Raw genomic sequence first — 16,861 nt, 5'->3', positions numbered from 1 at the left:
CGTCGACAACAATTACCCGAGTAAAGGAAGAGAAAAGGATCTGGGGGTGTGATGCTGTACAGATCCTACTCCTCTCCAAGGTTTTTGCATTACTGGAGTTAAATTCACTGTTGTTAATAATGTCTCATCAGTCCCAGGTGACTTAAAAGATTGGACTGGGTACTGTATTGTTGATGCCAGATATCAGTAGCAGTCACCACTTTAAATACAGTTTTACATACAGTGAAAATAAATGGTATTTCTCGTTAGTATAGTTAAAATGATTCCTCTTAATCTGAGGGATTCCCAGTGATGCACTGAGCTGCTCTCTCTCTGTCTGTACGTATTCATGTCTCATTGATTCGTTACTGACTTGGCTTCTTCCCCGAAGTCTCTGTCATCACTATCATCATCGTTATTATACTCTTAGTATAACAAATAGTACAGCTATCCGGTGCTTTTGCAGTCAGAAGGTAAACTTACCATTTTTAATAGTTAAGTTAATTTTCACCTGCAGACTTGCTCTTTTCTGCCTTCGTAGTAAAGTTGGATTCAAACCGACATCACTGCTGCAAGCCTCAGTTTGTGGAGCTCACACTGGCACTGAGGTACTCCACATTTATAATTACACTTTAAGTTGGTGCCTACTCTCAGTACAATCCTCACTTGCCCATATGTACACTGATATTGATCCCTTTCTAATGCAATTCACATTCTGAGACACGGGCGACTGAATCCACCGTCCTCAGTTCGGCTGAAGGGTGTAAAAGTCTTCTGCAGTACAAGTTAGCACCTTCTGAAGCGTCTAACTGCTGCTAGCCCTCCATGTAGCTCAGTGGCAACAGAGAATTTCACAATAAAAGACCATAATTTAGGAAACTCAACCTATATAATCTCCCAAATCCCTCATCAGACCCAAATATGCCGATCATGAACATGAAGACATTTCCCCTCCGTACTTGTAACATTCAGCCCAAAACTTCTGGACCATAAATTCCTCTAAACTCTCTTTAGCAGAGGTCAAAGGTCGTCTCAGTGAGGGATTGGCCGGCCAGCAGAGCGTGAGGAGTCGGTCACACCAGTAAAGGTCACAGATCTGTCAGAGACGACCTCATTGAGCCGGGAGCAGAGAGGTCAGGTGAGCTCGCCTCACTGTCTCAAATCTCTCCTGACGTTACCTCCACAGACACCACCGAGGAGTCGACTCATCACAAGGTGACCATAGTTATTTCATGTTAGTGTTTTTATTATGAAGGCTTATTTTACTGGGTCACTATCCATCAAACTGCATAGTATGAGTTTTACATCAACAACAGTTAAGTTACACTTCCACGTTTATTTAAATGACATTTAATTTAAAACGTTTTTGACACAATACATGTTAGAAAACACACGTTAGCTCTTTCCTTGTTTTAGGCGCATGAGAAAAGAAATAAGTAGTCATCTAAGATATGGACTGTCAATGACTAAGACTGATGACCTGTAATAAATGCTGCGGACACAGCGTGGATATGATCAGCAACCATCCTAATGCCTGGCTTTAATTTCCTGTTCACGAGGGGACGATATATTAGTGATCGTTACTCACTGTGAGCGTCATGAAGCTCACCCTGTTAGTTTCAGTGCAGATATCACAAAGTAATGCAAGTTTGACTTAAAGTCTTTATTACTTAAAAAAAAAAAAAACTGACTCAAAGAAAACTGGAGAAGCACCCATAGAACCATATTTTAAAATAACATTAAAAAAAAATCATTTTCAACTTTCAAGTCATTTGAATTCAAGTGCAGAGCAAATATGAAATACATCAGCATCTCTGAAAAAGTATTAAAGTATTATAGCACAAACATATGAAGTAAGCTGCTGTATTTAAAGGAAAGGTTCAACAAAAAATGAAAACCCAGTCATCTACTCACCCCCATATCGATATAAAGTCAGGTGAAGTCTCGTAGTCCACAAAACATTTCTGGAGCTTCACAGCAAAACAGAGTTGCAGCGTTCTGCTGAACAACTGAAAAAATACAAAACAAATCATGAAATGGCTCCATACAGCTGATCCAGCGTCATCCAAGACTCGGGAAGCCCAGAGATCCCAAACTGATTTGAAAAGACGTTATGTACACCCTCGACAAAAAATGGGGTGTGCGCATTTTAGCTGGGCAGCTCTAGTGAGGATTTTGGCTTTAAAAAGCAGATAAATAACATTTTTAAATGAGTTTGGGATCTCTGGGCTTCTGGATCACACCAGATGAGCTGCATGGAGCCATTTCATGTTGTTTTTTTTTTTAAAAGAAGTCCCCAGGAGAAATGTTTTGTTTCTTGATGTTCTTCCTACTTGTTTTTAATGTATTTTAATGTAGTTAAAGCACTCTGAGTTCCCTCGTGTTTGAATGGTCCTATACAATTAGACCTGCCTTGCCTTATAAAACTTCGCCCGGCTTCCTATCGACACAGCGGGGAGTACATGATGACTGCATTTTCATTTGTGGCTGAGCTGTTCCTTTAAAGTAGTTAAAGGCTTCTGAGACTGTTTGTATAATGACTCTGATCTGTGGACATGTTGAGGCGGTGCTTTGTGGTGCATTATACCGACAGGTGTTCATCATATAAGGCCCGTGTGTTTGGAAAAACAAATACCACAAACTAAAACCTCAAACATTACCTCAGTGTTGAACTGACACCTGTTGCTGACAGTGTCAATAAGACTCATCAGTGTCACAGAGGCAGCAGTTATTACAGGACTACTGCCACATCTGTTAGGTCCATGCAACATTGATGTGTGGTGAAAATATCTGAAGATATTAGAGATAATAAGCACAGAACAATTAAATGCTGGCTACACTTTTCAAGCAAGTAAAGAGCTCAGTGTCCACAAATCAAATCAGATGCATCACCTGAAATAAAGCTGAGAAAACAATGCAGCACAGACCAAAGGCGGCAGCAGCAGCAGCACTAATCCCTTACATTTCATTTTCAGCCATATATACACACTAAAATTGATTTTCTATGTCAAGCATTCCAGGTCTAAGCAACAGCATGGGGCCTACATCAAATACAGCTCGGGTAAGTCCCACTAGATCTCTATATTGACTTGTTTAAATATCATTGCGTGTCTTGTTGGGGGCTCAGCAGCCCTCTACTATTTCATTTATGCTCCCTTTATGTGGTTTTCTCCACAGTTTATGAACTGAGCTCCTGTTTCTGTGACAGAAATAGCACCTGCTGCAATCCCACGTAATCATACATATTTCTTATCCCCACTTCCCTCGTGGCAGCAAAGTGGCTATTGCTTACACGTGTAGGATACACTGCAGTCAGGGGGTCCGCAGTCAATATTTCCATGTAGTGGCTATAGTGATTATAGCCATTATGGTCTGTTAAGACCACTTTGTGTCAGTGGGAGTCCTCTTTCAGAGCAGAGCGCACTCTGGCCTCCAGCTGGTTTGCTTGGGGCCGGGAATCCGGGTTTGAGGCGAGCATGTCTAAAAGCAGGGTGCACATGGCTGGACCAGGAGGGGGTGGCAGCGGGGGTGCTCTCTTGAACTTCATAGGGATGCACAGCTGGAGGTCGGCGTTTTCCCACAATGCTTCTCCCAGCGGCATCAACCAGCGACCCTTGCACACGTAGGCACCTCGAGAGGAAAGACGAGCGAAGACATGGTTAGGTCATTTAGGACCGACAGCAACAGCACAGACTGCAGGGAGCCACTTGATCTCAGTGATTGTGGGCCACACATGTATTTATGAGCAGTCAAGTGCCCACTGGTGTGACATATTTCTGGTAATTGCCAACAGAGCCCACAAAACCAGGCCAGACGAGTGTGTGCAAGAACTGGAGAACACAGTGGGTCCAGACTGCACTCAAACAGGAGCAACACAATAACAACCAACAAACATTACATTAGGAGAATGAACACACAGTACGAGGCTGAGGCTGTGAGAGCAACACAACACACAACAGTCAGTACATGGCGTTATCTGAATAAATACAAACAAATGTTGACGATATCAGATGCACTACTTTGGATATCACTCTTATAAATATCAAGTCATCGGTGACATTTTTCATTATTTTGTAATAATCATCCTGAATTCAGACAAAACTGTAGTTTTTGTACGTAAATAAAACTCGATCAAATGTATGTTTTCAGTTTTCTAAGCATAACGAAGAGCGTTTAACCTGACGCTCCTCCAAAATACTGAGGCACGAGGCCATTTCTCGGTTTATTCATGCTTTTGGAGACACTAGTTTCTTTATATGTTTGGATTAAGCTTCATCTGTCATCACTATATTTATTTTATTTATGTTGCAGCTCTCATAAAATCACAGAAAATCTATAATGAAATGTATTAAACTTTTGCTTTAAATAATGCAACATCAAATCATCTGATCATACTCATGATGAATCCAACATGTGATCACCGTTGTGTTTAACAGATGCCGTCAGCAGCCGACCTTATAGTTGGTCTTACGCTGTAGGAGTGATGAATTGTGATACACAGCTGGCTCTGAATGCTGCTGTGAGCAGTATTAAGTGTGTACTTAAGAGTACTGCGTGTTGACATGTTTCAGAAGAGGAGCACTTGCCTGATTACCTGATCACAACTGAACATGCACTTAAGTGTTGAGCACTAAACTGCAGGCACCAGAATAGACCCAAACAGACTGTGACGGAGCCTAATGTGGTGCGTGAACACAAACATCTGTCTGCTAGAGACAAAATTACCAGATGTGGTTTCTAAATGCATTATTTGCCAAGTTGCTGTCATGTCACGGAGCAATTTATATGACTTTCTGCAGAAAGACAGTTGATTGTTGAGTCTCATCCTCAGGTTGTCGAATACTGGTGTGTTACTACAGCGAAGTAAGTCTGAATCCTTTGAGGTTTGCAGACATTTATTAAACTGTTTTGATAACTTGAAGGATATAAAGGAGTGGGGTGACCACCTGACTCACTCAGGTTGTGTGGTGTGGCTAACATATGCTTTACCAACTGAGCTAAACTCAAAGCGATGCAGCAGTCGACCCTCTCTGCGTGTACTAATGGTTCAGAAACTATTTCTTGAAACACCGAAATTTGGCAACGATTGATTTAATGTGAGTGGGCACCCCGGTTACTCAGAATTTATACTAAAATGCACAAAAGAAATGGAGCAACTGCTCACAGCTGGAAACAAATGGAAACTTAATGTGGATGTTGGTGGAACAACCTCAGAAAACACTCATTATTATATATAATATTATGAAATTGATCCGGCTCATAAGTTGTGCAAAGTTGAAGTACCCAGATGAACTTCCTCATCTTTCTCTCACACCATTATAAGATTAATACTTTGAGGTTTTGGCTGCTGATCAGAATAATTAAGAAAGATAAAACTTCGGGCTCTAATTACCTGAATTGCTCATTTGTCTTTGTTTGACATTTTCTAGACTAAATGATTGATTGGAAAGAATTAGTAGATTAATAAGGAGAAAAGAAATCATTAGTTGCATCCCTAACATGTAGCAACCCAAAGACTGAAAAGAGGATAATCTGTGAAAGTAATTAAAATGCATCAATTGTTACTTAATCACAAGGTTTATTATGGTCCTTCTTCAGTTTTTAAATTAATTTTAATGGAGTAGAGTTAGTAACACATACATCAGGCAAGTCCAAGCCTTTTTCCTGTGATGATTAACCCCCACAGAAACACTTGAGGTGAAGTCTACAGTCAAGTGCAGGACTGGTCTGATCAAAGAACAGCTATGATTTCATAACCTGACGGAGATAAAAGCAAACGCTGCTTCCAGCTCTGCGCCTCAACAAGGACAAACACTGGAGGTTGTGTTTTACTCCTCGACTTCATCCTCTGTGCTTCGCTGCGACGTCAAATAACTGTGTGGGTGCTGAGAGAGGATAAAGTCAAATAATGGACCATTTTATCTGTCTGGGAAAAGCCTCCCGCTGCCTCTCCCCATTTACTCACTGACAAAGAGGATTGTGATCATGGAGGCTAAATTCCATTTTGCACTTTTTTCCCATTTGAATAGACTGGAAGCCCTCTCTGCTCCCATCATAACATATTCATTCAGCCTAATGGAGTATGGGTGACTCAGGGAGGTTGTGAGGACCTGAACTTGGGGATGATGGTTCATATATCCCCCTGCCTCCAGATCAACTCTGGCTGGACCCAGTTTTTTGTGAACAAAAAGAGACATCTGTGTTACAGCCATTACATTATTCTCTGACAGCGGAGTGCAGACAGAGCTGAGCCCTGTGTCCATTAAGATACTTCCTCATCCTGTGGCCACATGGGGTTTCTGACAGGAAATAGGACATTAAAAAAAGAAGAAAAAGATTGAAATCTAAATGGTGTTCTGCACAGCTAAACTGGCAAAGTGCTTCTTTTTGCTTGTATTGAAGTTTTTGCAGACTTTATGGGTCCAACTCACTCAGGCACGGCCATAAGTACTCACATACTAGATTTGGACGTCAGTAGTTGTTCAATGTATAGAATAATCATACTTTTTTTCTTTGTAAAAAAACAAACAAAAAACAACATGTGTATATATTAAATATTAACATAAACTGACCGTTTTACATCATAATTTTACATCTTTTGACAGAATCCAGTGATGCATCTGCTTTCTATGATTAACTGCAAAGATCCATATAGTAGTAAAAATGATAGATTTGCCCAACCTCAGATAAAGTTTGCTTTCAATCGTCACCTTATTTGCTAGCAGTTAGCACGCAACCAACGACAGAAGAAGATTGGCGAGCTCATCATGGAAATGCTGACTGGAGATGTGCTCCTGTTAGAGATGTTAATGATTAATTATTAATCGATTAATCGCTGTTAAGAATTTAACCGATTAGAAATGTCTTAATGGACAATAAGAGACCGGCACTGATACATCAAAAAGTATCTTACAATAACAGATTACAGATATTTGCTTTTCAAATATATCCAAATAAAATATAAAATACTGGTATGAGAAAACATGTTTAATTGAAATACAAGTAATTTGTAATAAAATACAAAAAGACGGATATTTAGCCATTTAGTCACTTCAGTATTGGTTGAACAGCGACAGACAGAAGCTGTTATTAAATGAAATCATTACTTTGCTTCATCACTCAAGTAACTTGGTGTTTGACTTCATCTGTTCTTTAAACTTGTGATGTAGCCGACTCTGATTTTACGTTAAACATAGTCATGTCAGTGGTTAAAACAGTTTGCTAAAGGAAAATCGTTCAACATATTTCATATTCAATTAATGATGAATCGATAATCGATCGTTAAGGCAGCCGACTATCAATTAAAGAAATTACTTGGAATTTGCATCCCTGGCTCCTGTTAGGCTTTGTGGAGAAAGAAGGCTTCTGCATGCTGCTGATATCTGTTGAGCCCAAGTACAAACTACAATATGGATTTTTTTTCAGCCAATCTGTTAACGGATAATTACCTGCTCCTCATGGCCGATGCCGATAAGATAACTGCAAAGTTCACATTTCACACAAAAGTTCCCAACCTGGTGTTTATGCACAGCTGAGAGTAAGAAGTACTGAGACTTAGTGAGTGAAGAAGGATGATTTCATATTCAGCAGCTCTAATAATATCTGTTGTGTTAAAACTGTTTCCTTCCTCTCGTAACCGCTGCAGGACTTGTTTTTTGTGCTCTGCTTGTTCTTTGCTGCTTTTATTAGCAGATCGCAAACCAAGTGTACCAGAGTGTGTAGATGTTGTGCTCGTTGAGTCCATGAAAACAATTTGGCTTTATATCATCGTCCATACTTATCAGCTGTAATTTTACAGGTAAACGGCCGATAATATAAATTTCCCAATATCAGTACACGTCATGCATCTCTATCCAAGGGTGGAGAAGATGTTTGAGGAAAGTGCTGTGAAACTGATCTGCAAAGTGCCAACAATGTAGCTATTACTACTGACAGTGGTGTTTGTTAAAGACGTGTTCCCAAGTCTTTAACAGCATTTTTGCTTGGGTGTTCATTTCGGACCCTATTCTTAAATCAGATTTACTGCAGCACTCTATAAGAATTTAAAGCAAACTACTTAAAATGGCCATGCCTACAACTCACTACATCAACGTTCTTTTGCCACATCGGCATCATCGCATCACAATTTAACTGATGTTCAATAATGTAGGCTGATGTTGTCAAAATCAATGGGTCAGATTCAAAATAATAATAATAATAATAATAATAATAATAATAGTACATTGTCACAATATTCCAAAGAAACTTGCATCTCCAACGCTGCCACCGACAGAACTTTTGGATTAGTAAAGCCTGAATAACATACTGTCAGCTTGCATTATCAGAAACAGAGCTACTATAATTCATATGAAAATGTGCATTGCATAAATCATTAATCTCTCGTCATTTAGATTTATGATTGTACCACCCATGAGTGATGAATGTACGATGCATAGTATCTGACATTTTTAATATGTGCCAGTTAATTAAGTCAAACTCGATTCTGTGCGATGAGTCATCAACCTGCCTGACCACACACTCAAACCTTTCTGTGAGCAGGATACAACATGACAGGCCAATGTGATGTGTTACCCAACATGTTAACACTGTCACATGATACCGACTGACTGTGGATTGTAGGGGTGTATCTCCACTGCCCTGGTCAAGGTGCTTTGGTTGCTCACAGGAAAGAAGTCATCAGGTATTCTCGATCTACTCTACTGACTCTCCACTGGACACTTACCCAGTTGTTCCTGCGTGGTCCCTTCTTCCACAAAGGTGATTCTCTCCAGGACAGCCCAGAACATCACACCCAGCGAGAAGATGTCTGCCTGGCCTGTGTAGGTCAGTCCACCCCACACCTCCGGAGCCATGTAGAAGTCAGAGCCACAGGTGGAGGAGAAGTGCTGCCTTGTCAGGTCCCCACCCAACAGACCTTCACTCATCTTGCTCAGACCAAAGTCTGCCACCTAGAGAATGAACAGAGACAATCACTGACAAAAACTATTAAATTCTTTGATGCTTTCACATTTGAACAGTGTTAGTTTTTTAACAAGTTGTGTCAGGACTTGAGGATGATGCTGCATTATCTGACGTCACAACGATCTCCCTACCTTGACAACAGGGCCTTTGGGTGTCACACAGACCAGCACATTGTCAGGCTTCAGGTCTCGGTGGGTGATACCCAGGCAATGCAGGAAGGCCACAGCACTGCAGAGCTGTCGCACCACACTGAGGTTACGCTGGGCATCTGGTGGCCTGGAGAGCAGGTACTGATTCAAGTCGCCCCCATCGCAGTACTCCATCACGAGCCACAGGGCCAAGCAGCGCATTGGTCCTGGCTGCTCTTCCTCCGTCTGGGCCGGTCTCTTCCTGGCTCTGTTTTGTGGTCTTTGTGGGGTTGTAGACTCAGATGCATTTGATTTAGCCTTGTCCTGGAGCTTGGCCCTAGCTGTGACTGTGTTGGTCCTGTCCTGAAGTCTTGAGACAGAGTTAATACTCCTCTGGGTGTTGGACTGGGAGTTATTATCCCTTTCCTGACCCTGCGGTGCTCCGACTACACTGCCCTTCAGCACACTCTCAACCAGACGCAGAGGCACCTTCCCTGATTTTAGGGGCTTCAGGCTCCTGGGCCCCGTCTGCAGGAGGCAACTGTGGAGGGCGATGACGTTCACATGGTTCTTGGCTGTGGATCTCATGGCCCACAGCTCTTGCAGGTAGAGTTCAATGCACTCCGGGTTGCTGCAGGGAAGCCTCTTGATAGCCACCCTCTGTCCTGTTTTGGCCATATGTCCCTCAAAGACCACACCATAGCTGCCTCGTCCCACCTCCTTCTCCAAAGTGTAGAGCTCTTCCATCTGTCACCGGAGCTGCAGCCTGCTGTTAATACAACGACTGAGGTTAGCATGATACAGTAAACTGCTTCATTAATCACAGCTGGGACGCTTCAAGCTAACGTTACACTTCACAGCTAGCTAACTTACCGTTAACGACATAACCAGTTACATTTACCTTTTTATTCTTTATCAAGTCGAGCTTAAAGACGCATAAAACAAGTGTATTACACGAACAATAACTGGACTGCAGCTGAACGCAACACGGTGCTTTCAGGAGCTTTAACCATAAACAGGAAGCGAAAAACAAAACTCTGATTAAAAACGAGATCTCGACTCACCCACGAGAGTTCATTCAACATTACCAGCAGTGAATCCACGCGAATCGATAGTCTACGTGGCTGACGAGCCGCCTCGCAGCATAATCGATCAATCCGGACCGTTTTATTGTCGATAAACAACTTCGATCGAGTATCAGAGAACAACAGCGACCGACTTCCGTGTCTAAGTTCGGAGCGTCCCGCTCTATGTGCGTGCGTGCGTCGTGATTGGCTACGAGAATTCCACCGCGCGTTGTGATTGGTTCGTAGCGGAGACGGTAGAGTGCGATGTGACTCGATTCGAATCGTCAAAGCCACGCCCACCACAAGTTACAACTGCTGCTGCGGGAGACGTCACGCACCGTCCGGCGGGTTAATGTTGTCAACGGTGCGGAAACAGTCACGAAGCGTTTATCTGAAGATGTTACGACGTATTTTTTACACGCTGACGTCTAAAAGCGTGTCTGTCAATCACACGTACGTACATCTATGACGTATATACGTAGACGCCGCAGTGATGCCGCGGTACGTTAGCGCGTCCGCCATATTGGATGTGGCAGGTCTGCCCTGTAAACAAAACAAGTAGAAAAAACTGTTTTCTGAGTTAAAAGCATTAACGTTTACATTTAACTGATTTTGATGACTTGTTTTCATATTAATTTAATTACTAATAATGACAATCACTGAGACAAAAATGAGCAGCGTCTGCAAATCAAAATAAGACACTGAAACTGGAAAAAGGAAAAAATAAATTAAAGTTGCAGTAGGCTGTTATTATAAATATGCACCATTTATTATGCAAGTCAGTGTCCATATTTAAAGTTAAATTAAATGAAACACGCTGACAGTGACATGTAGAAACAGTGGTATGGTCCTTTAAACATGCTGACACTTATATCTGTTACTGTATTACATTTTTATGTGGCAGCCTTCATGTCCACGATATTTCCCTCCAAGGGACAAATAAGTAAGTGATACTGAATTTTACATAGTCCTCCTATGATATTGATCAAACAAAATGTAGACAACTGACTTGCATAATTAAAGGTGCATATTTATAATAGTAGCCTACTGCAAATTATCATTATTATTTTTTTTTTCAAATAAAATGTTACTGTTCGTTCCAGCGAGTCAATGCGACGTCTACGTGTGTGTATGTTGATGTGGATATCAGGCAAGGAAGATTTAGTCAATAGGCTGCACTTTCAGGACCCTAGTTTTTCGCCACAGCGCCCCCTACTGTAGAGGAGGCTGCACTTTCCAGACCACAGTGTCAGGACCTACTTATTAAACCCTGTGCGGGTTTAAAACACACACACAGGGTCTAAACGCCTGCAACTCCCCTCCACATCTGGGCAACATAGAAGCTAAAAGCAGCTTCGCCATGTTTGGTTTCGAGTCAGGGAACAGTCAGTAATCCAGAACCAGTCGACCCGAGAGGTCTGGAGGGTTCCTACTGGGTCAGGAGATCTGATAAGTATTTATTGATTTATGGACAAGCAAGCATATTTTGAAGTTGATGTTGAGTCTGTGAGAGACTGGCAGCCAATGCAGTGACCTGAGAACCGGAGTAATGTGCTGAGCTTTGTTTTGGTCCTGGTTCTCACCCTGGCAGCAGCATTATGGATCAGCTGAAGCTGTCTGACTGCTGATTTAGACAGACCTGTAAACAGTCCATTGCAGTAGTCCAGCCTGCTAGAGATAAATGCATGTACACATTTCTCTAGATCACGTGTAGACATCCAGTCCCTGATCCTTACAATATATTTTAGGTGGTAGAAGGCTGATTATGTTCTGGATTTAATGTGACTGCTGAAGTGAAGGTCTGTTTCCAAGATAACACCAAGATTTCCTGCTTGATTTTTACAGTTCAGGGACGGACTACTAAGGCGACTTTAAGTCGTTCCTCATTAGCCCCAAAAACAATAACTTCGGATTAATCCTCATTCAGCCGGAGAAAATTCTGGGACATCCAGCTGTTGTTTGTTCAATGCACTGTCCCATATTAGCCGATATTATCATTAGTGTCTTATCACAACAATCACGGGGGCATTTAATAACCTGCACTGTAATTGCAAATAGAATGTTCCCTAAGTAATTTGGATTCAAAACAACGTGTATACACAAAAATCGGAAATGTTATAATTCAGCCATATTTTAAAGAGCTCTCAGGTACGCTCGGCCACTCTCTGGCTTAAAACTGCTCAGAGAGAGGAAGGATAAGTATAGCCTTCCTGTCCGGAAGTTTTTCGGCCTACTTTGGTCGACATTATGCTTCAGTGGGCGCTCAGTTTTCAATACAGGCATTCATTTTGTAAAAACACATAGGCTCAATAGAAATGCTGAGAATGCCTAACGTAAGTGATAAAGTGATAAATCTGAATCAGTAGTCTATTATAAGCTGGGACAGTTTTGTAATCGAGCCATTTCCTTTGACTTAAAAGCACTGAAAATGCACAAACACGCAAAAAAACACCCCAAACTTCCTTCATTGCTGCAGTCCCATTTAATCACAAAAGACCTTCTGAACAAAACACACACCTTTACACACACACAATGAGTGGGTGCTGCATCAGTATCGACTGGAGCGGCAACAGTGGTGATGACAGATAACAGCGCTGGTGTGCGTGTGTGTTTGTTCTGAGAGAATATAATAGGAAACATGGTGATTCATTGCACTGAAGCACACTGTGAAAGAAAACGCCACCTCTGAGGTGCGTGTGCCTCGTGTGTGCGTGTGCATGCTTATGTGATCCATAGCTTTTATCAGTGGTGCCAATCATGAATACTCTTCATTACTTGAGGAAGATGGAGTCAGTCACACTTGACTTATTTTTATCTTGAAGCAAATGCCCCCCTATTCTGACTCTATTATCATATCTCACTTGCTTTGACAGATATCAGGATGCAGACATTGGGCATAATATAGAGCGCGTTCTGGCTGGAGAATTTATTAGGAAGTACTATTTTGCAGGAAACCACAACAAAAGGAGCCAGAACCGAATCCCACGACAAATTCAATAAAGCATTCCAGGCACCCCAAAAACATGTAAATGAGTCCAATAAGAATTATAGTTTTAATCACCTCTGTTTTCAGACTAATTGTGTTTCTGTGGGGGCTTTGCCTGCTAATTACGGAGTCCACCAACAGAAGGGGCAACAGTAATTATTTCCTTGATTGAGGTCAGAACCTCTTGCATTTAATCCTGCGCTCCTCACACACAAAGAGTAAACATCAGTAAACAACTTCTCAGCATCCCTTACTCAATTTCACGGCAGTCACTCTTTTACAAATAATGATTTTCTTCCTCAGTAAGCTAGCTCCCTTATTGAAAAGTCTGCCACAGTGTCTGCTACCGACCTCATGTTTCTATTGTGTTAATCTAATTTCTTCGACAGTGCTCTTCTGGTCTTAGATGCCTGTCGGTATCTGCATCTGGCACTCAAAAGAAAATATCTGAAGGGGATATTTGCAATAAGATGGATGCGCACAAACACATGAAATACTGCCGCATGTCCCACTGAATGCTTACGCTCTGAAAGTTTTTTCGGCTGGTTGACGCAGCAGATTTTTCCGAGCAGAGGTGTAATTCTTCTTCCATGCAAAATTAAGGCGGCTTTTTGGGATGGAAATGTAATCCGTCATTTTTCGGGCCCCCGCTGTTAACAACAGACACTTGTGTCTTGGCAGGTGAAAGCCCCGAGCCGCCATAAACCTTGCAGAGATCCCCCCACCACCACCCCCACCACCACCACCTTTGGTTTCACATCATTGGGTTTAATTGTGGAGGAGGACGGTAAAACACCTCAGCTGGATGAGATGGAGAGGGGACGAGGAGTTCAAGTGGAAGTGAGCAGTGGACACGAGCCAAATGCCGGTCAGTTTTGGTTGTAGCTGTTTGTGAGTTTCTGCAAACTCTTTTGGCAGAGAGCCCACCTGGTACCAGTCAGCATTTTGTATCTTCAGAACCACTTTAGGCCTTAAAATCTAGTTGTTATTGTAGGAAGAAGAAGTACAAGTGGTGTCACAGCTATAAAAACCAATAAAGTGGGACGTGCTGTAGATGCAGATTTATGTATATACAAATTTAGAGCAATACTACCAAGAGCTTGTATCTCTGTTTTGGAAAATAGAGTTCATTATAGGGAACTGTCTTGGGACAGATAATACATTTAAAGGCGTAATACCTTTTGCTTTTATGTCAACTATCATTCTCTCCAAATTGTTTAAAATGGTGTTACAAAACATCTCACAGTGCCTGTTTAAGGTGTTAAAGCATTTTATATATCATTCTGTCATTCATAGTGAAGGGACGTGGATCTTGACAATTTCAGTGCTGATAAGACTAATTATTTATCATGTTTCCATTGATGCAAATCAATAGATTTTTATTACATTACAGCAGAATAAATGAACCCTCTGCAGCTTTTAATGTTGTTGTATGGCTGTTTGGAAACCAATTACACATTTCTATACAGGGTTATTTGCGTTTCTAATCCTTGTGGAAAATGACTGAATGATGAAAGCTTCAGTGTTAGACAAACAGGATGGGCTCTACTCCAAGCCACAAATATGTATTAAAAAAAAAAAAAAAAAAGATTATCTGTGGAAATAATAATAGTCAACCTTGAATTGACACTTGAGTTCAGTTTACAGATCGTGTGAATCACACAAACTTCAAAAGCAGCGACAAAAGAGGAAACGATGACGGAGTCTTAGGGCGAACGAAAACAATACACTAGCTAGTAATTGATGAAACCCTCACATCTGCAATCTTTATTTTAATTTTGGAAAAATGTATATTTTCAAATGATCTACGAGACAAAATACATGTTACCTGGTTTGAAATCTAGAAGAAACTGTGTAAATAATCCATACCAAAACCAGACTTACAAGGTTTTAATGTGAAGTGGCGCCAAGTTGAGCGTGACCCTCTCTGTCATCAAGGTAATCAAAGCCTCTCGGCCACCAGAGGAAGCATTTGTGGACAGTGGACAGCCGGTGGATAACAGTGATATCAATGACAGACAGGCCTGGCGACGGTCGCTTGTTCTTCTGGGCTCCTTATCTCAGCCGCACTGAGGGCTCTGTCTATGTACCCAATTCATCCATCACTATCAGGCCGCACACAGGTTCAGGGCCAGCATTCACACTTTTACAGGGAGCTAAAGCTAATGTCAGCTCACGATGGGGAGGGAGTTGAATTTCAAGTGCAACCTCAAGACAAAAAAAAAAGAGGCTTTGCTGTTGCTTTTGTCGTTATCACAGACATGATTATTGTTATTCCCTTCAGGTGGAGAAACATTCAGTTGCTCCTGAGCCGTTAGCCATGCTAGCAATGTGACGGCAATGTCGGTTAATTGGTCAAACGGTCAGTTGGTTCAAAACTTTTGGTTAGACTGTAATATCTCAACAATTATCAGATGTATTGCCATTAAATTTTGATCAGATCTGATCTTCATCATGCTTCTCGTCAGCCTCACTTTCTTCCACTTGTTTCTTGATTACCATCTGCTAATATCATCATTATCATCACCTTAACTTAACTCTCGACGTGTATTTTAGACCACAGGCCACTGAGAAAGCTCTCGGGACCTTGGGGCAGGTACTTTTTTCCATGCCCAAATCTCCTGCATGACTCATACGAACCTCCTGTCTGCGGACCCAGGCTGGCTGCCTGCACTACATTGTTCATTCTTTCATTCACAAGAAGAACAAAGTCTCCTTTTCAGGTGTGCCATCACCACCAACAAAAAAAAGGCTTGTTGTTTTTCTCTGTTCAAGCACAAACAACCTTATCGATCCACGATCGTCTCCATGGCACAGCCCGTATTTAACTTGAATTTCTGGACGGAACATCCGATTTAAAGCTGCATTGTCTCCCTGACCTTGGCAGTGGGTTGGCGTTGAGGTTGTGGGTTTTATGGACACCTTAGACACAGGAATTCTGCATCAATCTCACGGTGCATGATGCGTATTTTTAGAGCCCCATTAGTTGGCTCAATGAAGACGAAACCGGTGGCGTAGGCAATGCCTCCTACGTCAGTGCGGGCCACGGCTTGTGTGTCTGTCCGGGGTTTGTGCGTAACAGAATGGGGGAATCCACCCCTCTCTCTAGCCCTCCTCTATGGTGATGTGAATGGTGATATACAGGGGAAGGGAGGGAGGGAGAGAACTGGAGGGTTGAGCCAGGAGGGAAGGGGTGTGCCGTTATAAGAAGCCTCAGAGGAGGCATGCACTCAGTTGTTGAAACCCTTAGCCTAAGGATACGAGCTGAGCCACCAAACTCTCCTGTATCCACAGAAGGAGGACTCTGAGAGAATATCTTTACGTCACAGATTCAGGTAAGGGAGTGCTCAAGTGTGACTTTCTTTCATTTGAGTGTGAGCCTACCTGTGTGTCGAGATCGTGCAGTTAAATGAAGAAGACACTTGTTTGGAGATTAGAATCAGTTAATTAGGACAAACCCCTGGATGATAGATCCTGAGGGAATCCTGTTGTTTGAGGACAACCACTTTAGGATTCTTGGTCTAACTTTCCGTTTTTATTTTAAACATCAAGACGTTTTTGCTTTGTTTCCAGCTCTGTGATTTTGGATTTTGACCTCAGAGGTGATTCTTTAAATAACCCTCCGCACCTGGAGTAACCTTTTTTTTTTTCCATTACTCTGTTTGTCTCCCTGCGGCTCAAACGGCACCACAGTCACCGTCAGCAGTATCCACATCGCACCTGATTACCACTTAATTAAC

General features: G+C 42.0%; 1 protein-coding gene across 2 annotated transcripts; it reads right to left on the bottom strand.

Annotated features, from left to right (window-relative positions):
• Positions 1-1,300: 1,300 nt before the first annotated feature.
• LOC141018199 (serine/threonine-protein kinase pdik1l-B) lies at positions 1,301-10,278 on the bottom strand. 2 transcript variants are annotated; one of them, XM_073493116.1, is made up of 4 exons: positions 10,133-10,278; positions 9,072-9,837; positions 8,702-8,927; positions 1,301-3,609 (listed from the first exon to the last, which is right to left on the bottom strand). In XM_073493116.1, exons 2-4 carry the CDS (start codon positions 9,813-9,815, stop codon positions 3,371-3,373), a joined length of 1,209 nt encoding a protein of 402 aa, XP_073349217.1. In that variant the 5' UTR covers positions 9,816-9,837; positions 10,133-10,278; the 3' UTR covers positions 1,301-3,370. The 2 variants fall into 2 exon arrangements, with proteins under 2 accessions (XP_073349217.1, XP_073349218.1); XM_073493117.1 differs by lacking the exon at positions 10,133-10,278 and adding an exon at positions 9,970-10,059.
• Positions 10,279-16,861: the final 6,583 nt, after the last annotated feature.

The sequence above is a fragment of the Pagrus major genome, chromosome 22 (genome assembly GCF_040436345.1).
Source record: "Pagrus major chromosome 22, Pma_NU_1.0".
NCBI classification, from domain to species: Eukaryota; Metazoa; Chordata; class Actinopteri; order Spariformes; family Sparidae; genus Pagrus; species Pagrus major.
This window is presented reverse-complemented; position numbering and strand designations above follow the sequence as displayed.

Coding starts and splice junctions, on each gene's coding strand:
- LOC141018199 (XM_073493116.1), bottom strand. CDS start 9,815: ATGGAAGAGCTCTACACTTTGGAGAAGGAGGTGGGACGAGGCAGCTAT. Junction 8,928..9,071: donor CCAAAGGCCCTGTTGTCAAG/GTAGGGAGATCG, acceptor TTCATTCTCTAG/GTGGCAGACTTTGGTCTGAG. Junction 3,610..8,701: donor GACCACGCAGGAACAACTGG/GTAAGTGTCCAG, acceptor TTTCCTCTCGAG/GTGCCTACGTGTGCAAGGGT.